This window comes from Psittacula echo (genome assembly GCF_963264785.1).
Source record: "Psittacula echo genome assembly, chromosome: 1".
NCBI lineage: Eukaryota > Metazoa > Chordata > Aves > Psittaciformes > Psittacidae > Psittacula > Psittacula echo.
Genome location: NC_137735.1, coordinates 29,892,195 through 29,917,294, shown reverse-complemented (window position 1 = coordinate 29,917,294; position 25,100 = coordinate 29,892,195). Strand labels below are relative to the sequence as shown.

General features: G+C 35.4%; 1 protein-coding gene across 3 annotated transcripts in view; it reads left to right on the top strand.

Moving 5' to 3' along the window:
• Window positions 1-23,738, top strand: part of CHIC2 (cysteine rich hydrophobic domain 2) — a 31,367-nt gene extending 7,629 nt beyond the window's left edge. Inside the window, exons 2-6 of one of the 3 annotated variants that reach the window (XM_080629931.1) lie at window positions 400-454; window positions 605-760; window positions 13,467-13,523; window positions 13,690-13,749; window positions 16,553-23,738. In XM_080629931.1, coding sequence (XP_080486057.1) covers window positions 400-454; window positions 605-760; window positions 13,467-13,523; window positions 13,690-13,749; window positions 16,553-16,603 — 379 coding nt within the window. In that variant the 3' untranslated portion in view covers window positions 16,604-23,738. Of the gene's footprint in view, window positions 1-399; window positions 455-604; window positions 761-2,762; window positions 3,064-13,466; window positions 13,524-13,689; window positions 13,750-16,552 lie in introns of those variants that run through there. The other 2 variants (XM_080629933.1, XM_080629932.1) reach the window with 2 other exon arrangements.
• The last annotated feature ends 1,362 nt before the right edge of the window (window positions 23,739-25,100 follow it).

Sequence of the window (25,100 nt, the reverse complement as noted above, 5' to 3'; positions counted from 1 at the left end):
ATTCAGTTTTAACACATAGAACAGTTATTTAGCACAGCCTAGATGAGCTTTTCTTTAAGATACATCTGTACTGGTGATGGAAGAGATAATTCAAACTGTGACAAGTACTTCACTTTTCATGCATATTGCTTATAAATATTTTGCTGAGTTTGGGGAAGAGTCAGCAGTATCAACAAAACTTTAAGAAGAAGGCTATAGGCAAGATGGATTTCAGACTGTGTACTATGGGGTACTTTTGTTGGTTAAGATAATTTTAGGAACTACTTTTAACAACAACTTCTTCCCTGAAATTAATGCTATTGTGATACAAACTCGGAGGGTATTATGAGGTGCTTATAACTTGTGGCATGGAATGAAGTTATTTCTGATTTTGTTATGATCTTATTTTTGGTTTTGCAGGTTTGGACTAAGCAACAAATTCGAAGCAGAATTTCCTTCATCTTTAACTGGAAAGGTGAGTATCTGTTAATAGGAATTTGAAATCAGAGTTAAGATTTTATTACAAAACAAGAGTTCCAAGTGTAGACCATTGTAAAAGTAATAAAAAGCACTGATGTAGTACTAGCTTGTTTTTTGGTTGTTTTGTTTTGGTTTTCCTTTGTAGGTTGCACCTGAAGAATTTAAAGCCAGCATCAGTAGAGTTAACAGTTGTCTTAAGAAGAACCTTCCAGTTAACGTACGATGGCTACTATGTGGATGCCTTTGCTGCTGCTGCACTTTAGGTTGTAGTATGTGGCCAGTTATCTGCCTCAGTAAAAGAGTAAGTTGAACTATTCATATAAGTTTTGATATAGAACTGTGCAGGATTTGTTCTTATTTTGTGGTGGTGTTTAGTTTTAGTTCGCTGGTTTTTTTGTTTGTGGGTTTTGGTTTGTTTTTTTTTTTTTTTTTTTTTTTTTTCCTTCCCCCAGCTTTAGAAACAGTGTGCTAGAGCTTACTTAAATCGGTTTGCTTTCATACGTTTTGGTATCAGTTGTCTGTCATACTAGTTAAAACAAACACCAGTCAGAACTTTGAGCTTATAACTCAGTGAGTGGTAGCATAGCTGAATGTTTCCACTAGAACTGTGTACTGTACAACACTTACTGAAGTAACTTTCAACATACTATTTTAATAGCTGCATCTTCTGTCATACAGTGTTTGGGCTTATCAGAATTTATCAGTGATTGAGTGGCAGTTTGTTTTAAGGAGCTTCTGCTTACACTGTGGTTCAAATAGCCATAACTTGTTTAAAAAGACAATTGAAAAAAGATACTAATTGATTTTTCTTTTGAGATTTTCCTTCCAAGCTGTAGATGAGTAGGTTGTTTTGGTTTTGTTGTGTTTTTTTGTTTGTTTGGTTTGGTTGTTTTTCGGTTGAGGTGGTTTTTTTTGGTTTTTTTTTTTTCTTTTTTACATTAAGAACTGAAAAACAGTGTTTTGTCTGTGTACACTTGACACTTAGTATATTGTTCATAGCAGAAGCTCATTGCATGTGCCTGTTTTTCACTTCCTTTCCCTCAGTGCAGTTAATTAGGCTACCTTCATCTCTTCAATTTTTTATGTGCATAAAAATTGTCCTGGGCTAGTCCTATTTTACTTCTTTGTGAGAAGTCTCTGTGCCTCCCCATCCTGTCCTCGCTGTTAGTGTTGTTCATCTTTCCATTTCATGGCAAGGTTTGTGTATGCTCATTCTCTCTTCTATAATACCTCTTAATGTTACAAGTTGTGTACAATTAAGTACACTGAATGTCATCATGACTTTATCAAAGTCCTCGTTTTACAGGGTCAGTAAATCAAGGCATTCTAAAAAAAAATATTTATAGGATGAACACTGATCAGAACAAAACCTGTATGCAGTTTTGTGCATCTGACTTTCTGTGTTAAGACTTCTAGAGCTTGGTCCCTTTGAGAGATTACTTAAGGCTAGTTTTAATTGTATACAAAGCAAAGTAGAAAAACTTCCTGGTGATATTGGGGTCTGTGGAAGAATAAAAAATAATGCTTGCGTCAGTGTCAATTGTATGAAACTCTAGGTTTTCTGTCTTTAAGCTGTCACAGACTTAACGTCTCCTGTAGCATTGTTGTTTATCCATATCCGGAAAGTCTGTTATAAGAAATGTGCTGATTGCTTCAACAGATAGGTTGGTGATTTAGCTGGCTTGCAGAGAAGCCTACCTTTACTGTTCTAGGCCTAGCTCTGTTTATTGCAGACACAAGGGAAGCTTGCATTTCTACTGTCTATGTTTAACTTCTAAAGGAGAAAGCATCTGGTGCTATGTAGTTGGACCCATTTTTCTTTTATGATATGCTGTTGTAGCAGGAAGTGATAGCAGATGTAACATGGTAGAGGCTGATGCCACAAGCCCTCATCATCTAAACTGAGGTCTCTTAATCTATTACCAGAGGTCACAAATAATCAACTTATTATGCATTGTTAAACAAAGTCAGAAAAAAGGCAGGGGCTAGAAAATAGAATTTGAAGCTGTGAGATATTATCAAGGACCTATTGCGTATTCTAATACAGGAAACAAACAAAGAATTTGTAATGATTCTAGTCAGGGCTACTGCTCACAGAAAAGCAATGAAAAGTTACTGCCACTTGAGTTGCTTGAATAGGTATGAGTGGGTTCAACTTTATTTCTTGGTAGACCCAGATCGGGGAAGTAGAAAGTGATTTAAATCCTTTAAATCCCTCTTACCAGGAATTACAGGTTTTCTAACCTTTAAGATCTCAATACTGAATTGCATCCACAAGCTTATAAGATTTTTCTTTTATGCAGGGCTTTCCATCAGTCTATGTCAAAGTGCTACAACAATTGCAGGAAATTAATTGTATATATTTTCCTACAAGTGGCAAAAAAGAGAGACTATGCATGATGTGAATTACCTGGAGCTGCTCTGCAAATTGACAGCAGTTGTAAATGCAGCCTGTTTCATCTAGGTTCCAATCTGTAATTTGCTCAGATTCCAGTGGAATTGTGACAAGAAACAACTTTGTGTTCTTCCACTGAAAAAAAACCCCAACAATCTATCGACTATTTTGATTTGCTGCTAGTGCTACAGCTTTGCTGATACATGGCAGACTAACTTGTTCAATGCAAAGTAATCACTTATATTTGAACCCTTGTATTGCTTGTCTCTGACTTCACAGTGTCTTGAAAGAGGGTGGTTTTGATCAAGAGATCTTCCATGCTATGACTTCACATCTCGTTTCACTAGCCAGACTCCAGCCATAGGTATAGTCACAATAGCCAGGATTCAGCTTTTGAGGAAGCAGGGATCCAGGATGACCGTGGCTGTTTCTTCTCTTCAGCTTTTAGATACAATGGATTCTTTCCCACTGACATTTGCAATGTAAAACTATTATATTAAATGAACAATAAACAAAAGGTTACTGCATTTTGTCAGAGAAGTGTTGCCCAGAGAGCTTGCCTAATTCAGCCCTGTCTTAAAGTGAAAGGACAGTTACTTGGAACTGGCATGTGTTACATCCTTTGCTGCAGTGATCACACAAGACTTCCGGGATCATATAATTAGAGAGTTCGATTTCTGAAAGCAGGATGGAAGTGTTTCCATGTAGAACTGAAATTTGTGTAGAATGTGTTTTAATCATACAATGAAAACATTCCAGCCTTCATCTTTGCCCTTTTCTACTGAAACAGAACACTAACAAATTTGTTTTGAATTGCATATACAGTGAGCTAACAAGTGGGAGTGTTCCTGAAGTTAAGGCTTTTATTAAATGAAATAAGTTTCATCTATACAATTACTTTTAATGTAGACGAGTAACTTTTCTTAGAATGACTGATTAAGAAATTCCTGTTTTAATAAGACCATGTTCTTAAATTGCTGCTATACTTGCAACTCGTTTTCAGAGAATTTTTTTTTAAAGTTTATGTAGACAAAATGAAAGCCACAGCTTTGGAGCTTGTGAAGTTACAATAATTCTCTTAATCTTTCTTTGTATTCTATGTTTTTACAGCCATTCATTGACTTTTAAAATTCTAACATGGCAGTGTTATCACAAATGTAAATATGGTTTTTGAAATTACAGACAATTATGGAAAGTTTGTGTGTAATGGGAATATACGCTTATTTTTGTGCAGTGAATAGAAAGTTTTGGGTTTGTCTCCTTAAATCAGCAGATGCTTCAAACTAAGAATTTAAGTCTCAGACATTTGTAAGCTTAATTGTTAATTATATCACTTTAATGCATTTCCATGCAATGAAAGCTTTCCCTTCACTGTATTTTTCCTTTCAGTGCTAGTTTTGGAAGTCTTTGTACAGTATTGTTTTCTTTCTTCTTTTGCATTGGGGTATTTGAGAAAAAGCCTGCTAGTTTTCACCAGTAGAATAAATGTTCAATTTGATTCAATATCTTATTGCCTCTCTCCTTTTATGTGGTCTTGATTCAATTTTAATGAATAAAAGCTTTCAAGAGAGTTACAGGAAATACAGGCTTTCATTTGCAGGTCTAGATCGTCAATGATCTTCAGCAGTTTTACTCACAGATTGTACTATCCTTCCTGGGACAAGTTCCAGATTGTAGAAATGAACATTAAGTCTTTAAGTTGTTGTTCTTTAAATAAAAGGAATGACATGGTGAATTATAATTTCAAAAAGCACTACAGGCTGAGGTGCCCATTTAGAGCCACTTTTTCAAATAAATTGGCACTCATTTTCAGTATTAACTAAATACTGTAGTTCCTGATGTGTAAATAGGATAAATAGTTTCAACAGAAACAGTAACAATGAAAGCTAGGATAGAATTGCAGTACTGCTAGATTTCTTAAAAGCTGGTATTGTACACTTAAATTGCATGTTTCAGAAGGTTCATAGGCAATCTCTTAAAATGAATAGAATGAGATATTTAATAGCGATCTGTATTAATACTTTCGAGAGCTACTTGTTTGTGAATTCACACAAAGCTGATGAATGCTTCTTAAGCCTCATCATTAGTTGTCACTTATGTAGCGGTTTACATCTTCAGAGTGCTGTATAAACATAAGCCAATTACAAATTCCCAAGTATTGATTAAATATGTGGAGGAGGAGCTGGAGTGAATTTTCTTAAATACAGTAGTTTTGCTTTGTCAGTGGATGGTACTGATGTTAAAATAGCTCAGTTTATTGAAGCTATGAATATATTACATTAATATTCAAAACTGAAAAGAATTTATTTTTTTCCCCTCTCCCTATTGCCAAGGACTTGGCACTGGGGATACTCTAATACCATAATGCTTTTCCAAGTAGTTCCTCAAGGCAGTTACATAAGATGGAAGGTGCCTTGTTTTTGAAGTCCCTATAATTCAGTTTGGAAGAATCCGTAAAATCGTAATGTATTTATTATGTTTATCCTAACCAGAAGATATGTGATCTCTATATTGGCTTTAGTCAGCTTAGTAAAACTTTTCAAGTAGAGCTTGTATGTATCAAATATGCGTTCTTGACTGTTGTCTTCAGAGGTCTTTAAAATTAGCTCTTTTTTTTAATGTTAGCTATGAAATGAAAACTTTTAAAAGAATTTGAGGATTCAGATATGGTATATTTTTCTTTAAAGATTGTTCACTATATTTTTGGACAGGAGAGTCACTAAGTCCTCCACATACTGAACTTAAAGTGGCAATGCTTGTAGAAAACTATAAATGTCAAATCATCAGTGTATAGCTCTGTGGTTATTTTTTTTTTGCCTATCTCTGAACTCAGATTTTATTTCATTGGGAGCACTCTGTAAGGGTTTATCAGATTTTCATGTGCTTTCCTGAAGGGTAATGAGTCAGTGCATAATACAGTGTGGGAGCAAATAGTTCTGCTGTGTCTTTTAGTTTGCTAACCTGCTGGGGTGAGGGAGGAGGGGCAGGGCAATTATATTAGCATGAAAAATACTTTTATTTGTAACTAAATAAAAAAATAGTTTATTTCTCTATAGGTGGAATGCAGATCCTTTAGTATTAAAAATGTATATCCTAAATTTGTAATTTCATGTATTCTTAATAGGTTTTTTATATTAATCTTAAATGCAGCATGTGTCTTTGGTTTCTGTAAATGCTAGTGCATTTGTTATTAGGATGATATCTCTGAAGATATCAGTATGAACTATAATAATACATGCAGGATTAACTTTTTCCTGTTATAATGTCTTTTACATTGTGCCTACCCCTTTATACCTTGTACATCATAGATCATGCAGTGGTTTGGGTTTTATATTGCTTTTTGTATTGCTTTTCATGCCTACTTTGACATGTTTCTGAAACAAATGTAAGCTTGTTGAAATTTGCATAGAGCTGTTTTGAAAGAGCACGCTAAAAATGGTCTAGCTAATTGTCAGATTTGGAAATTTTTAGGATTCTGTCTTTAGCAACTTGTAGATAATGCCAAATGGAGAGCATATGCAAACACTCTTGAGGAAAGAACTAGAATGCAAAATGATCTGAAATTCATATGGTAACATTAATATAAGTAGAAGGCATTTCACTGAACAATAACTTGTTAGACACTGAGTTACAGGAGCATAAGACTAAAATGGTCTGCTGGGAAGTGTGAGGTGACCTGTGTCTCTTGCCTTTTTTCAAAGTAGTCTTGCTCTGGGATGTATTCTCTTTCTCACTTTATTAAACAAACCAGGGCAAGGCATTATTTTCTGTGCAAGTGAAGCACTCTCAGTAACTTGAGCACTATATATAAATAAAGTAGGCTGTTATTTAACAACTGGAACAACAAAAAGAAAAGGTAGTTCAAGAAACATGGCTGGTGACAGAACAGTTGGGAGGATGAGAGGCACAGCTTTTCTACAAAAGTGAAGACTGACTGAAGGAGTTGATAAGTCTTCTATCGCACCAAACATACACTGAAGTGAAAAGTGACTAGGTACTTCTCTTTTTGTTCCACATAAAAGTTATTTTTGCTGAATTTTGGAATTAATTGCTGAATTTGGAACACTAATGATGATGGTGATCAAAAATATTTTTAAGTAGCCTGGTTTTTTTTCCTAAATTGGTTAGCTACAGGATCAACCTATTTGGGATTCTGGGATTCTGTAATTTTCTGTTCAGTTCTAGATGGGCAAGGCACTTTGGAGGCTGTCTCATTCAGAGGAACCATTCTCTTCAACATGCATACTAGTAAAGTGCTCGATTTTACAGAGCACTGTAGAGTTATTTTGTTAGGTTGTGCTGTCTTTCATTCTTTCTGGCCATGTAGTTTCTCTTCCATTCTTGGCACTTACCCTTAAACATTCCTAACAGCTGAAGCCAAAGGCTTCCCTGTATACTGATGAGTTAAACCTGGGAGTGTTTCTAGGAATTGGTGCTTTATAATTTCTAGTCTTCAGGAGGTCCCTGGCAGGCTCTGGGTCTATTGTGTAACAGTTCCTAGGCATTACCGGAATGCTCCAGGCTCTGTGAGTTGTTCAGAGATTATGAAAACTTACTGATACAGATGTAAGTTGTTCCCTGCCAGCTGGCTTCAAGTGAATGGGAATGTTTCTGGGCACAGTTTCATTTTCTAATAGAAATGTAACCTGAGATGCTTTAGTTTTTCCACCTGCACTGTCTTTGAACTATGTTCTGTAGCATACTACTGGGTATTTTGGAAATAAGGGATGGGGACCCAAATTAACATCTTTGTAACTTTAAAAGAAAAGATGGAGGTGGAATTTTCACTCATGTTCAGTTTAGAATTTCCCACAGTGGATGACAACATATGAGTTATTTGGTGGAGATTCAATCGTGTTTTGATCCCTGTTACGGCCAATTCCATTTTATGTGTTAATTTTCTGTTGCCGTTTCTGTGAGCATGTCTTTCAGCAGGAGGTGGATGCTTTAGGTTGTTATGGCCAGATGTGAATAATTTCTTAGGAGGGAACAGAGATTAATTTTTCTTTTTCTTTGTAATGACAGAGATTCAGAGCTAGAATTTAATTCTAGAAGCGTTACAAATTCAAATACAACATTAGTTATAATCTCGATGCTTCATGGATCAGTTCAACATCTGTTTGTCTGTGAAGTGTGTTTTACCACATCTCTGTTAGGCCTTCTCAAGGGAAGTGTGTTAATTTTGTCAGGGTCAAGACTACTTCTACAAGTCTTCTTCGTAGTGTGTAGGCTCCACAATAGTTGACTCTAGTCACTGTCACGTCATTACAGAAAGTAACTAGCTATGCTTACTTTGGTAACTTAGCTCTTACAGGAGAGCTAAAATATGAAGTTAGCACCTTGAGTCTTTTGCGTTGTCTATATTTGAGAGTAAATTTATGTGAGAATTTTGTAATCAACTTTTAGGAATTTTCCTTGATAATTTCTCTTGGCCACATGTTTCTACTCCAGACCAAAGTGACTTTGGAGTCATCCAGTATCTATCAGTTAATACGATGGTGATAATACTACAAGATGTTCTCCATTGTACTCCTGAATAATGTACCAGGGGTGTATGTTTCTGATACCTTCTCCATTCTCCACTTATTTCATTGCTTTAGTGATTTCTTAAACAGTCTAGGAGTTTGACAGTCAAGGTAACCAGAGTCTCAGGAGTCGTCTTTGGCTTAGGCATTAAAACCTGTTACATGCAGTAATGTCAAATAATGCTGCTCTTCTCTTTATATCAGCAGTGTGGTGGAAGAGACCTTTCCAGGAAGTGATTGATCTGATTTGATTCATTAAGCTTTAAATTAATTTCTCTGTGGTGTACTAATCCAGGCTTGAGACCCATACAAATTAGGTCAGTTTAAAGATCGTGTAAGAAAATGGGATAATATTCTCAGGGCTATCTTTTAGAACAGGAAGTCTCCTGAAGGCAACTTGATGTTGTTGGTTCTTCCACTCCAGAACTCTGATTATGTTTCTCTTTGCCTGATCAGGAGCTTTGATCTGCTTTTGTCTGGGCTCGCTTTCTGCCCAGAATCATCTGTAAGGTAAGACAAGATACAGAAATAGTAATTCTGTTGGAGAAGGCAAGATTGTACAAAAAGCACCAGAATGCTACACTTATTTCCAGATATTCTTCAATCCTTGATATATGGGTTTCATTCACTTTCTTTCATGGATGCTCAGTGGCTTCTGGGATGAGCACCTTTACAATAGTCTCAAGAAATATCCAAGCTATTCATAGGTGTATCTTGCATCACCTTTCTTATGTGGTTGATCATACACTTTTTCAAATTACTGTACATGCTGAAGCAGGTATTCCAGGATGTCAGTGTCTGGACCCAACTCAGGCTTCACCTTTGTCATCTTTTCCCTTCACAAATAGAGAATTCCTCAGTAAGATTGGAATCTTACAAATTTATAGTTTCTAAAGGGTCTGTTTGTGACACAGTGTTAAAGGTGAAGACTTGCTCAGCACAGGTAAAGATGTATGTAATTCACGTATGTGTGTTCCGAGTACAGCTTTGGCAGTTTTGTGGTACCAATATGGGCCTCAAAATTGACTTGGGGGATGTTCTGGCATGTTGAAAATGGGTGTGCAGTTGTGTGATTCAGTTGAAAGATTACTTTTTATTTTGTTTGTGCTGATAAATTACATGAGTATGAATTTTATAGTTGGGTTTATCTTTGGAGAATGAATAGAAATTCTGACATCCATAATTTCTCTCTTTGAGATCGTGAAGTTCAAACCTCTGATATACTCCTTCTCCTTTCTTCTCTGGTATATAATACAAAATCTGATCTTATGAGAATTAACAAAAATCTGCTTAAATTGGTCTCTTTGTATTTTGAAATTTGAGCATAAAGGACAATTTCAGGACAATATTCAGAATTACTAATACTTTACTGTGATAAAGTTTTATATGAAGGAATTTTAAAATCTCTATGTACTATTTATCGGACTGATGTTGCACTACATTTACATATGTTTTGGAGTTTTCAGGTAAGAAGTCAAGAGATCTAATACATTTAGCTGGAGATTCCTCTGTTGTTCCCAAACAACTACAAATAAAATCAGTAGTGGAGTTGTTACTATCCAGGTTATTTCCCCACTTAAAGACAAAGGGAGGTACTCAAATTACCACTGTTTTGAGAGTCATGTAAGATCCTTTTGTTTAATATTGTACCAGTCATTCACTGATTTACAGCTGGAGCTGAGGGGGCTTTGGCCTGTTCAGTAGTATGGTTTAGTGTAGCATGCATGTTCTAGGTCATGCACTGCAAGAGGGACCCTGTGGCTGCTCGGCATCCCAGTCCAGATCATAACTGCGTCTGGAATTGTAAGCTAATTTCAGTAGACACTGGTAGGTCTTATAGTTGGTAATACAGGTAATGTAATATTTGTATTCAATGCTGCCTTGTTTCTGCATGAAAAGTTCATAGCCTTCCTTTTTTTTTTTTTTTTTTCTTTTTTCTTCCATGTTTAAGGGCAGAACTTTATTTTACTTAATTGGGACCAATAAGCATTGGTGACAGTGTATTCAGAGTTGGGTTTTTTTAGGTAGCTTGATTTTTCAAAGACACTTTTAATATCTTTAAAGAATCAGTTATTTTACAGGAGCATTTCATTAAACATTGCATCTAGATTGTTGATTGAAGAGCTCTGTTTCACAAAATTTGGTGAACATTAAAGGCTATCTGCTTTGCTTTTTTTTTTTTCCCCACAAAATATGTTACAAAGCATACTTTCTTATCATTGGCATGCTAAAATGTGTACTTGAATTGTAGTTTTAGGTTGCTTAAATATTGCATTGCGTTTTTAAATTAAAAGCTGGATAGTATTAAATCTTCCTAATAAGCAAGTCTCTCTTCCACTTAATTTGTGCTTTTGTTGCGGCTAACAAATAATTTGCTGTATGGGTTTTTCTGTACACCATTGATAGAATATATAAGCTTGTCATCCTAGTGTGCTGGAAATGCTACACTCAAATCAAGTGTTCCTTTCTGGTTTTGTATATCCTCACCTGCTCCTCACTGTAAATCATTGAGATGTCAAGAGCAGTGATTAATTAAGCTGCACGTGCAAGTGCTTTTTTTTTCACCTGTCAAGTAGGAAGAAAACTTACTATAGTGAATTGTGTGATGCTGTTTAATTCATTTCTTTTTATCCCAAGCTCTGAGGTTTGCAGAAATATTTTACAGTCTAATTTTCGTTAACATTTCTGTATTGGTAATGTGAAATGATTTGGGAGCTATGACTGTCCCAAATTATACCTCAGGAAGGATTCTGTTTAAAGCTCTGGGAACCTAAATAATCATATTCTTGAGGCTGCATGCGCTTTTATCTCACACTAGTCAAATTACTTTAAACTGGCTTCTTATTTAAACAAACCAATTAATAGTACATAACTACCTATCAATTTCTTATTTATGTGTATGTATTGTAATATATATGTAATTTTATTGGAATCTGAAAAGCTGGGATGTTTTTCACACTCTTTGGGGCAAACAATGAAATTAAATTGTATAGTGATCTTAATCTATTATTAAAAGGTCCTGGAAAGGAAGATTACAAGGTAGATTCAGGTTTTGAATCAGTTTTGCCATTGGTTTAGCAGCGGGTGGGCAGGCAGATGCCTGCTCAGAGTAGAACCTATTGCCATTTTTCACCATTGATAGAGTAGCCTTTCAGAGTCAATGAGCTCTGTCAATGTGAGCTTGTCAAGGCTACAACTTCATAGACCTGAGAGGCGGTTTGAGAGGTCAGCCCTTTTCAGGTTTGCTGTGATGCAAATGAACTTTAATGCTTAAACAACTATTGGAATTTTTATGTCTGCTCCTTGTTCTTTTTTCTTCACAAAGTCATTGACGAGACATTCAGTGCTTTTTAAATTGGAAGTTGCATTGTGCTAAAGACCTAGTACAGATTTACGGAGGGCTGAAAGCAGTTAGATCATGTTCTTTTCATGGTGCGATTAGAATCAAATCGATTTCCCTACAGCCTTCAGCATTCAGATGGCAATTTTAACAAAGCTTGGGGGCTAGACAAGGGACAAAACGACTGAACTGAATGTTAATTACACTCTGCAGCCTTATTTTCTTTTGATTTGGAGCTGACTGGCAACTAAATTAACAAAAGTGTGACCATAACTGCTGCCCTATTTTCATTTAAAAGGAGAGCAGACTCTAAAAGGCTATCTTTACAAAGAAACAAGTGAGGTCTACTGATTATTGTTAAAGGGCACTGTCTTTAAAAACATAATAATAACAATAACCCCAAAAATACTCAATCCCCAATTGATGTGATAAATTAGTCACTGGCATGTCCACCTTGTGATAATTCCTTAACTTGTGCTTTTTAAAATAAAACATAATAAAAATTCAGTGTAATGATTACTCATAGGTAGCAATGATCTAATTTTTAATCATGTGACCACAGTACATGCTTAGATATGCTTCCCCACAATGCTTCGGTATTAAACTAGAGAGAAACTGATGTTTGAGAACCAAGATGCTAATATTTAGTGGGAAATGAGTAATTTGTTATCTAAGTTTTATTTTACCCAGGCATCCTTATTTCTCATGACAGCATTTAGTTTGATTTGTTAAGGTTCATTTACAGTACTTGTATTTTGCACTAATAACAGCAAGATGCTTTCTCATCCCTTCCCCTCACCCCTCTCTGCCTTGTAAGGAAGCTGCAGCTGCACTAAGTTGTATTTGATCCTTGTCATTGCTCTGTCCTTTTGCACCTGCAGCTCTGTTGGTCTCATCTTAACACCTGGCACCATGAATTATCCTCTTTTTATTCATAGCCGGTAGCAAATCCCATTTAGAGCTAAGCAGTTATGTATTCTGGCAGTCAAATGACCATAAATGTCAGTATGTGTTTCTTAAATGTAAATATAACTGAATAATTATATTCAAAATGCTGTGAAACTTTACAGCACAGAATGTCCTTTTAATACTGCATAATCTTAAAAAACTCTGCAAACAGCTTTAAGGATTCTTTATATGAAGTGTCAAGTGTGGGCAACAGAGGCAGTAAGACTTTGCTTTAGAATCCTAAATACTGGGTTTGCTCTTTGTACAAAGCACAGATATAGTAATAGTTGTTTGTGTAATTTACTGGAACTTTCTCCATTTGGTTTTCAGTCTCTAAGATGTGGATATAAAAGTCACAAAAAATTCTCTTTTGTTTAGAGTATTGCATGTTTGTACTTGACCTACAGCATTGCAAAATAGTTGGCAACATTTGTCAGTTTAGATACCAACCTTCTTGAAAGCAGTGCATTTAGACCACTGATACTAGGGGAGCAGTGTTCCTGCTTTTATACTTGCATCACTTCAAAATTTCTGTGCTTTTAAAGTTGTAACTGCTGTAAGAACCAGAAAGCATGTACATGTGAACAGTTGTTCCAGAATGCTTGAAGATAGTTATTTGGGTGTTGTAAAAAGTTGTTATTTTCTAGTTACTATTTAATACCAGAGAAGTTTTGATAGTACTACAGACCACCCTGTACTCAGTCACTGTCCTGTACCTCTCTTTCACACAAAAGCAGCTGCAAAACAAAGTTTTTCTAAAACCAGTCAAGAGTGAAATTCTTTCTCATTTGTCTTCCAGACACGAAGATCGATTGAGAAGTTATTAGAATGGGAAAACAATAGGTTATACCACAAGGTGAGTGCCGCAGGGAGCAGCTTCGTACTGTTGGAGTTTGAATTGCACAGTATGGAAACAGATGCTTTTGTTGAACGAAAAATATGAAAGGTGGACAAATGGGCTAGTCTGTGTGCTGCAATAAAATACAGCTCATTTTTCTTCTTTTTCTTTCCTCCTTGTCTAGCTGTGCTTGCATTGGAGACTAAGCAAAAGGAAATGTGAAACGAATAACATGATGGAATATGTAAGTTAAAGGGCTGTTTTGTGAGTTTCTCTATTAAATGATCATTTATTTTGCTTCTGATCTTATTCTTTTCGTGATTATTAATCAGTAAAGGTGTCAGGAGCTTAATCGCCTGAGTGCAAGGATTTTCTACGGTTCACAGATGCATGGTTTCATGTGCAGGACTGATTTATAAAGTTATGAATGACTTGAAAACAAGGCTTCACTGTGTTCTGAAAAATAATAAATTAATTGCCAAGATAAAATAGCTTGAACATGTGCTGATGGAGTGTGAAATTTTAGATGCTGTATAAAGAATAACCACAACTTTGGTTACGCAGCAAGTCAGATATGGCTGTTTTATATAATGCTAATCAAGTCTAAAAGTATGGAAGAAGACCTTTCAACTAAGCTATTGGAGCTTAAGAAACTTTTAGCCTTTTTAAATTTTAACTGCCCCTTACCTCAACTGTCTTGAAAGTATCTTTATCTCTAAGCTGTGTCACTAAAATATTTTTAAATCAGTCTCTGGAGTTTTAATTTACTCCAGTCTTTGGCTGAAACTCCATAAGCAAGCATATCTTGGAAATATACAGTGAGAATATACTGTTTAAAATGAATGATGTCCAGTGTGGGATTTCAGTTTGTTTAGCTTGCAACTTTCCTTCTCTTTTTTTGGTGCTGCTTTTATTTCAATTTTCAAAATATCTTGGAGGTACATAGAATAAGGTGAAATTAAGCTGCTAAAATGCGAGAAACGTCAGAATTTGCATACTTTTTTAATGCTCTAGGAAGTAGGTGTTAGGAAGTCTTAACCTGTTAAAAAAAAAAAAGATTATTATTTGAGAAATATCTACTGTATTAGTTCTAACTTATCTATGGTCTTTATCATGCATATAAAAACTTTAAAAGTGATTAAGCAGTTGGAAAAGATATTAAAAGAATAATTTTCTTTTAGTGTTCCTCCTTTTCCTGTTTGTAAATTAGATCTTATTTCTAACCTGAAACATAAGATCTTTAAAGTGCTTTTTCTCAGAATGACTCTGTAAGTAGATTTTTTTTGTACATCTGTTCTACAATTTTGTTGTTGTTGTTGTTTAGGTCTATTGTTGTTTAGATCTAAGAGATGTGGCTGAAAATGGAATAAAGCAGATTTCAGAAAGTATATTTTAACTTCACCTAAATGAAGTGTTTTGAGTTTTTTTTATTTCACTGAAAATTTTGTTTTCCTACAGGAAGACATTGTCACCTCCAATGTTTTGCAGATTCAGTTGAAAAAGACGTACACTGCTAATTTGTAAACACTATAGCCCAGCAGCCTTTACAGATGAATATTAATTCTGTTAAATACAATTTAAAATCAGTTTTACATGACCTGTTTGCATTAATATGTAGTCATAAGCATGTAGTTTCACAGGCTAAAGACTGAAGATTTTATTTTCAATTTGTGAAATATTTAATATGTTATCTCCAGATATATATAAAGAGAGAATTTTTACAAAACTTCTCGACCATATTTTCATTTTCAGGAAACTGATTTGCTGGTCTCTTTTCCCTAATGTGTTTATGATTTAATTTTAAATAATATATATCCTTTTTTCCAAAGCAGATGATTTAAATTAAGTTCTTGTACCCAAAACTTGGTGCTTTTCCAGCTTGAGGTTCAGAATCCACTGTTGCAGATGGTAAATTAAATAAATAGTTAAATAGACAAAACCACAACAGCCGTACATCTTTGGCATAAACACAGAGTTCCAGCTTTGGGTCTTTGCTCCCTTTTTGAAACCTTGCCTCTGAATATCAGTAGCCTTGGTATTTGAAGCATTCATTGGTTGACTCGTGTCAGGGCTCAGCGGATTTTGAGCGGTTTACATCACTTCTGAATATAAGTCACTTCTGAATATCTCTTAAAAGTAAATTTATACACCTGATTTTGATATTATTTTGAATTTGTTTGCCTTAAAAATAAAATCAGAGACTTCTGATGTTCAATATGCTGTCAGAGGAAGAAGTAGTTACTCTCTAAGCAGCCAAGTTGTGTTCTCATTTACAATCAAAAATGTTTAGAAACTTATTTTTTTTCAACTTCTTAGAAAAGCAAGCTCCCCTTAAAAGTAAATAAAATCCTTAGTTATATTACTGGGTGCATTTATTTGTTTATGAATACAGTCATGCTGCTGTGTAATGACTGTATTTCTGAAGAAAGTGCACAAGTGAATATTTCCCTTAAGCTTTCTGTTTAAAGTAGGATGAATGCTTGGATTGTATTCTGGAGTGTACACTACCATGTGTTCGTAGCTCAGAAACGCCTAGTTTAAATTTAAATAGGGGCCATAAGAATAATCATGGAAAAGCATTAGTCAGGTTTCTTGTTAACTACTTGCAGATTCGTTAGATATGGGAACTTTGCAAACGTTGATACACCTTTCTGTCTGTACAAGTTTTGAACGACAAATATAATTTAGAATACTATATTAAGTGGAAAAAAATTTAAGTAAAGGGAATTGAATGTGTAATTTAAAATTAACTTCGCATACATTGCGCCTTCTGTTTTTTTTTTAATGAATGTTTATCTTTTTCATGATCTTTTCCTAATAAAGTAAATGAATTATAATAAAGAATAATTATGTAATAGCATATTTCAGTTTGTTTAGATGTTAGGTGTTAGTAGGCAAACCTTTCCAGTTGAATTTAAGTGATCTCTGATTATCATCATAACTTGATGTACTTGGGGAAAAAAAAAGGCACATGAATTATCATTGTGATAGATAATCAGATTGCTGCCATCTTCCATCTAATATATATTTGTTTTCTTTTTATACAGGTCATCCTTATAGAATTTTTACCAAAGACACCGATTTTTCGACCAGATTAACATTTGATTTATTTATAGAGACTTATTCAAGTATGTTGTCTTTCCAATGGTGCCTTGCTTGGTGCTCTCCTGGTGGTAACATAGATTGGTTCTACAGAATCTTGTGGTGTTGTCATTCTTTTTTTTTGTTTGTTTTGTTTGGTTTCTTTTTTTCAGTAAGAGCATGTTCCAAGTGTATTTGGTCAAACTCTGCAAAGGAATTTCACACAAATGTTAACTACTACTTAAGTTATTGTTACTTTTACTACTTCTGTTTATTAGTATATCTTGATTTTCAAAGAGTCTTTTATATGTGTGCGCGCGTGTGTGTACATATATATAAAACTATAAATACACAGCTGAAAATGGTATACAAGTGAGCAGGTATTTTTTTATCTCAAAATGACACAACTGATTGACTGTACATTGCGTAAGTCCTTTTAATCATTCATTTACGTGCTGAAATACTTTCTGAGATCTTCCTAAACTTTTGTCAGTGACTAGTCAATTGTAAATATTTTTATTTCTTTTTGGGATATTGGCTAGCCTCTTCCAACAAAAGAAGGAGATAAAGTTCTTTTTGAAACTGTGCTTTTTGGAACCCAAATGTCATTGCATCAGTAGAAATCTCTGTGCTTTTCATGAAGAAGTCCAGTCAGCTGGTTCTGAAAAAGTTCTAATTTAAAGGTTTTTTGGTTTTGTTTTTTTTTTTTTTTTTTTTTTAAAAAAAAAAACCCCAACAAACTAGAATTATTTCACTCAGACTAGAAGAATTGCTGAGAGACTTGCATGCGTCTGGTTAGTAGAACTCAAGATCACAAAAGCATGTTGGTATTACAATTTATAATGTGGCTGTTTTAATTCAAGATAATGCCATATATCAGCTTTGTTCTAACTGTTTACCAGATCCTGTGCACAGAAGTGTAGGAGGACTTGTTTTACTAGAAAATATTGTCCAAGAGGACCTTTCAGGGGTTTTATTTTTTGTTTGTTTGTTTTAAAGCCACATAAATGGAAAAGATTATTGAAGAAATGTTGAATACTGTTCCAGATGCAAATGCGGATGCCGTGTATTAAAAATAATCAAAGCAGGGTACACTGGGCAACAGTGTAAAGTTTAAATGTGTTAGATAATTATTTATTGCACCCTTGCTTCTGCTCATTTTGGTTTACAAATATTATTTTCTGCATAAGTATAAGACTTTTTTTTTTTTAACTGGATATATGATGTATGCTTGGGTCAGGCCAGTTGTATTTTCATTTCTTCTACTTGTATCTTAGTTGTACATATCTTCACATACAGATTTTCTTTTTTAATTGTAACTCAATCATGTTTTTTAATTTCCTTTAGGTATCTAAAATTACTGTATGTGAACATTAATGTAAGTTAAGATGTTCCTTGTACAGTTGTGGTAGCAAGCAATAATGTGAATATAGGAAAAAACAAATATACCCTGCTTAATATTTGTATGAATGAAAAGTTGATACCACTACAAGAATAGTCTTCTCTTTTTAATCTTTTAAATACAAGTTTTATTTCAAGGTAATATATTACAAATACCTTGATGCTGTGAACTATTTTTCTATGTCTTCAAAGTATTTATTCTCTGTAAAATATTCTCTAGTGAGTATTATATTCCTGAACTGTTGATAGTGGGAGTTGTCTAGAAAGTTACAAGTTTCCTGAAATCTAAATCTTCTGTATCTGTTCCCAGAACTCATCCTTTGCTCAGCTTTTGTCTGTGGATTCCTGCTGTTTACTTTGAAAATAGCTCACCTATGCTTTTCATACAAGCCTACACAAGTGCGTTTGTTTGAATTGATGGAATATGATTTTTAGTTAACAGATTGCAGTTTTGTGCTGCCTCAGTCTTCTGCGTCCCACAATGGTTTCTCTCCAAAGTAACTGGTTATAATGTTTTAAAAATCAATTTCAGCCTCTTCTTTAGTACAGATCTGGGTCTGCAGCACTCTTCCTCTCACCCAGAAATAATAGGTACGATCTCAGACCAGTTTCAGCCTGCAACAGGGGACAGAAGCCTGACACTGATGGCTGTGCAGGTTGGAGGTGCAGGGGAGAGGTTGGAATTGAACGGAAATGGTAACTGGTGATAAATACTGGTGACCAGAAATACATGTTGATTTCTTCAAGTATCAGTTTTCAATAAAGTAAATATTGAATTATACAAGACCTAGATTTTATTATGAAAGTTCTTAGTTGGCTGTATGGAAAGGTTTGTGTCATGGATGCAGTTTTCCACTGATAGTTCATTAGTGTGGAGGGATATGGCTTGTGCTATGTTCATACCAGCACTGCATTCAGTGTGAGCTATTCGCCTGTTTACTACCCAAGCTTGCCATGATACATTCTGTGACACCACCACTACCTTTCCAGCAGTATCCCAAAATGACCTACAGTAAAGCTAAATTGAGCATGATGTGTACTGAAACCCCAGCAGTGAACAGAGTGCAGCTTTCAGGTTTACAAAGAGTGTTTCCTTTGTAAAGCTTCCACATGAGCAGTCGTGCTGGTTAACATCTTGTCTACTTTTGCGTGCATCTGCAGTCATCTGCTTGATTACCAGGCATCTCTGTATTTTAACTGTGACTTTCTCTAAGAATTCTAATATAGTCGTCCAGAGTAGAGCTCTGAGCAAGTAAAGTTAAATCCCTTAGTAAGGAGGCCAGAGTGATTGCCTCTTAAAGCATTTCTGGTATTTTATTAAGACAATGTCTCTGACTTAAAATACAAGCAGGAAACTTGAGAAACTGCGAGCATATACAGATGAATTTTGCTCTGAAATGTTAACTCTCCTGATGAGAAAGTACACTCACCTAGTAAGAATGTTAGAAAGCATTTTCATACTGTCCCTTTCTATTCATTAATTACAATGATGGAAATTAAACTGGCAGGAATTTAAATCATTTAATGCCTACAGCAGTCATCAGGATTTTTCTTTGTTGTTTCTAAAATACTATATTTTGTGTGTGAGTGAGAAGAAATGTGTTACCTCTTTTTTGTCCAATTGGCAAAGAATAAAGTTGCAACAGTTTGAGCAGGACAGAAGCTGGTAGTAGGACTTCCAGGACACAGCCTGGAACATAACATAAATATTACATTGTAAGAACTTGCTCAGCTTATTGCAGTTTGTTAATTCCTACAAATAATCTTATTTCCAGTTTCCCTGAATAATAAGAGTTAGGTACCCACTTGGTATTGTTTAACAGATTATGCTAATTATGTCTGGAAACGCCTTTATCATGAAAAACTAATGGTAAAGGCATCAATGACTCCCTGTGAAAGCTAGTTATTATTTTAAGGTATGGCGGCCTTTAACTGGCCAATAAAGATTTCTTTCTTACTGTAATATAATAGAACTGAATTATTTTTTATCTTTCAGTGATAGGTAGGAACAAGTCCTGAGGGAGAAAGGCTTTCTGTCTGACCCTACATGAAGAATTCTTTAGAGCTCATCTATTGTTAAATAGCTATGATTTGAAGTTTGGGATTGGCAAACTTCACCAGAAATTAAGATGTTTATGGAGATAAGTTACATGAAGTAAGTAAATTTTTTGTAATAGCTTAGTAAGAGTCATCTTAATAAACTACATATGCAAATCCAAAACTTCCTGCAATACTCAAAACCAGGTAGATTGTAAAAACTTTTTATGGTACTTAGATATAAATTGTAATATTTAAATCAATTTGTTAAGTGATACCGTTTTGTAAATCTCAAGACCACGATGTTTAAATGTAATGCTCTGTCTTGGAGATACATGCTTACTTACAAGTTTGGTTTTGTTTTTTTTTTTTTTTTTTTTCCTAAAGTCATTCTTTAGCCCTGAAGATTGTAGGGAAGAGCTTTAAAATGCAATCTGCAACTGTTCAGAAGCCAGAAGGCAAAAATAAATGTCTTTATTCCCTTCCCTCCACCCCCCACCCCAAAGTCTCCATTTTAAATCGATCCCCTTGTTTTCGGAGCCCTAGCGTATGGTTTTTGAGCAGCTGGCAATAATGCAAATTTTTCACCAAAAAAACCCCGTTTGAATTCTGAACAATTTAAAGAGATCACTTTAATTGAAAAGGCAAAATACTTGTTAGGCAAAGAAAATCCCTGGTTCTTTTAAGTTCTCCTAGCACTGCTGTTGAGTAATTAAAAAGAAGGATCATGATGACCCTACATTAGGTTAAAATCCAGATGATTTCATGTAAAGGAAATGCTCAATTAGAGAGGTCTCGGGGCCCAAGATGTCTTGAATTCATAGTAGCGACTTATTAAGGGTAAGTGGCCCTGGCTAGTTTTGTATCTGTGACTAAATTCATTTATGTTACTCTTCAGCAACCTTGCTTATGAAAAGAAAGCATTTTAGAAGTAAGATCTGTATTCATCACCACTTGTTTGCTGTAATTTGTGCTGCTTCTCCCTAAAGCCACATTGCATTTCCATCACAAACAGCTAAGTGTATGATCGTTATAATGTCTTTAATAGCCATATTGTAGGTAGAAATATTAACTTCTCAGGGACTAATAGGAAATAGGAAAATGGAGTTAATGAGCTGAATGTCTATCTGCATGAAGGCTTGCTTTGCAAACGGCATCCTAGAAACCTTCTGATTGTAATATGCATGACCATTATGAATGTTATCAATATAAAGCTATGAAAGCTCCCTTTACCCTGTATTATTAGGCTGTTGAATGTCAAAGTGTGTTGGATAAGGATAAATGAAGTTTTTCTTTTTTTCACGATTTGGATAGCGTGATTATTTCTGATGGTGCTACCTTCTTAATTCCTGTGTTTATTCTTTGTAAAGTTCTCTCTGTAGGCTGGATGAATCAGGGAATAATGGTGTAATGAGAAAACAGCATCATTCCTTTTCTTAAGGAATTGGAAAAACTTCAAGGAGACAAGTATCTTAGAAGCAAAAAATTTATCTGCTGAAAATATGCATTCTCTATTAGTTACAGTTTGTTTTGTTGCTAACAGTATTTTGCAATTCATTAATTTTTGGACTTGATCTTTTTGCACACTGATGTTTCAGTCAGCATGGCCTGAATTAGAGACTACCTTTGAAAACTGAGAAAAACCCCAACCCTGAATCCTTACAGGAAACTTCATGTATTGACACTTGTGCTGGTGTGTGTATGTCCACCACATGACACCCGGGTGATACATCCTTTATAAACTCCATTTCATTGTTTCATGGAAGACATCCTTCTAAAAATTCTTCTGCTTAGTTTACCTCATTAATACTAAGATTTATTTTCTTGAAAAAAGATTCATAAATGCTTGACTCCTCAGAATACAAGAGACCATTAGGAAAGATTTAGTGAGGTAAAAGATGAAACAGGAATTGGGAGAAGCAATACCCGAAAGATTGAGTTTGGAGGTTAGGTTTGTAATTCTCTTGAGTGTGATGGAAAATAGTTTTGAACTGATCAAAATGGTTTTGAATAATGAAAGTTAAGTGAAAGCTAGCAATCTGTGTAGACTGTCTTAATTTCTGTTACTTTAACAAGTGTATTATTGATTCATTTTGGTTACGCCCTGATGGATAGACAGTTCTGCAATTATGCACATTTTGAAGTAAGCTTTCTTCTAAACTTGGCATTTCTTAAGTTTAAAATGCCCAGACCAAAACAGAATCGCTGCTGAGAGCTGCGCGGTGAGTACAGCACAGTCTCTTCCTAAGCTGGAGCCTGTAATGCATGGCTAATTGTTTCCAAAGAAAATTCTTGCCTTGTCCAGACAGCTCCTGTCCTGTGACAGTGTATCTAAAGCCTGGGAGTAGGGTCCAGGTAGGACAATTTAAGGTCAGGTAAGTAAGTGAGACGTCTGTAGTTAGGTGTAGCTTTTATGGAGAAGAGAACCATTAGCATGGTCACTTTTGGAGGGCAGATAGTTGATTTTATAATGTTTATTGAAACATACTCCCTCCTCCTCTATAATTTAATCATTGAAAGTTACTTTACCTAGACGGGGTAGTTAGCTGAAGATTTTTTTTTTTCTGTTACAGTGTTTTCGGTTTGTGAATCCATTGTAAAAATGATGTTTGGAAATCCAAAAGTCCATATCCTGGTGCAATATAACCAGTATTTTTAGAGGCTTTATGTTTAAATTGATTTAATTGTACCTATAAATATGTCTCATTCATCCACTCTAAATGTTTATCTCTGATCCTTCTGTGCTTGCAACAGGCTTTCTGACTTGCTAGGTTATGCTCTGTACCTACTTGTTAATACTGTCAGTGTTAATACTTGTTAATACTTGTGTTAATACTTGTTAATACTGTCAGTGAGCAGTTTGGTTCAGTGAGATAACAAGGAATGCAGAGTAGTCCCTGATTTGAAAAGTGTAATTCAGATTCTTGTTTCCATAAAGGACCAGGTTTGGCAATCAGAATACAAAACTAATTCCAAACGAAAAAAAACGTAAAGAGAACAGTAAACTGCAAACCAGTGCCTAAATGTTGTGTGCTAAATTAGTCGTATGTAATTCATGTTACTTTAAAAGAATTTGCAGAGAATTGCATTGTATTGTACATGCTTAGGAAAAAAATCTGTTAAATGTACAAAGCAGGAATGGCAAATAAGTGACTGAAAGGATGCTATCTTTCAGGAAAGCAAACTTAAAACCCAATATTTTTGACTATATTAAAAATCCATTTTGGGCAGAAAATGCATAAGCAATAATTTAACCCAGAACTGGATATTAAGGAAGCTGCTATTTATAGAGAGACTTGATGGTAATTTTGCGTGTTGGGCATCTCCTCTCATCAAAAGTTTAGAAAGATAGGGTTGCTGCGATTTCCACTATTGTGACATTCCTCTTCAGATATTTGAAGTCTGGGTGAGATACTGAAAGCTTAGAGGCCAGTACTGTGTTTGCAGGGTGCACGGCTTTGGGAGAAGACAGAAAGAAAAGGACTTTTTTCTTTTAAGGCTGCACAATTGTATATATATGCATATTTAAGAGTATTTAACCATGTCTGCTAAATTACTGAAGTTAATCTATTGTTGAAATATAGAATATTATTTAATACATCGACATTGTTTTTCCTGACCTGACCCAGAATTGGAATGGACTCCAATATAAATTTTTTTAAAGCATTTCTCAAGTTGTATGTATTATAAACTAATAAAATAATTGTTAACCTATCTGTTAAGCCTTACTGGTTTTCATCTATCCAGTATTGGGGGGGGGGGGGGGGAAGGGAAAGGAGGAGACAAAAAGAAAGGAAAGGCCCAGAAACTTCTGCCTTACTGTACAATGGTCTTTTCTAGTTTCCAGTTGGTACTTTTAGTCTGAATGAGGAGAGGGAGGAGAAAGGGGGGGTTGGTTTGGTGTAATTTAGGTGGCTCTAGTACTAGAGTTAAAATTTAGAGGCATTGCCTGCCTTAAGTGTTTCAAACTGGCTTTCATTAAGTCTGCATTTGGAGTTCTTTAAACTTTTCAAGCCCTGATGGTAGTAGGATTTATTACATGTATTACTGTTATGGGTGAATAGTAATGTTGAAGCTGTTGGTATGCTTTTTTTATACACTAGTGCTCTTAAACAAGCTACGCTTTCTGTCTAGTTAAGGCGGACACCATTTATTAAAAAGGAATCATTCCTAGCTATTGTAATTCACACATTTTTGAGGGGGATCAGATGTGTAACGCTGGTTAACCTAAACTTTGCGAACAGAAACTAATCCTGCGTGCTGTGATGTGCTGAGGCCCATCTGGATTCTTGCTGGACAGCTGCTTTTCTTTGCACGGGACATTTTACAGCTCTTTGGTTACTGTAGTATGAAAATCTGAACAGCCTTTCTGCTGTGTGTGTATATTCTATGTAGAATTCAATGATTCTATGATAGATATGTGTGTGTTCTATATGCACATGCATAAGGAGTGTGCGTGGGGAGGGGTGCTGCTGCTGCTGTGAAGCATTCCGGGTGTTGTAATTTGGGCTTGCAAAGCGGTATGATACAATGTTGCTGAGCAGAAAAGCGCACGATAGATTTAATGTAGCCAATTGTGTACTTTTGAAAAAAAGAGTAACTGTTCAGTGTGAGTTAATTTTGGATTTTTTCAGCATCTCTCTTTTAGGCTTTGTGCCGCATTCTTCTAGACAAATGCGTATTCCATGTGGGCCACTGTTCTGCTAAATGCTCTCAGTTCTCCCTTTGCAATCAAGATTATGTTGCTAAGGAGATTTTGCTTTTATTGGTGCCATTGATTTGTGTTAATACGTTTTGAATACCTCTCGGTATTCTTCCGTAGACAAGGCCAAAAGAAAAACTTCCCCGAGTTTCCCGATTTACATCACAAATGGAGCGGTGGTGTAATGAAGCCGATATAAAGTGGGCAGTTGAAAGGGAACTAAAGAAGGGCACTCAAGTGAGAAATGAAGAACTGCGCCGAGAGCGGCCTGCGGGCCGCCTCCGGCCCAGCTGCGGGAGCGGGTCCGGCCCGGCCCGGCCTGGCGCGGGGCAGCAGCACAGCCCGCGCCTCCGTCCCACGGACCACCCACCCGC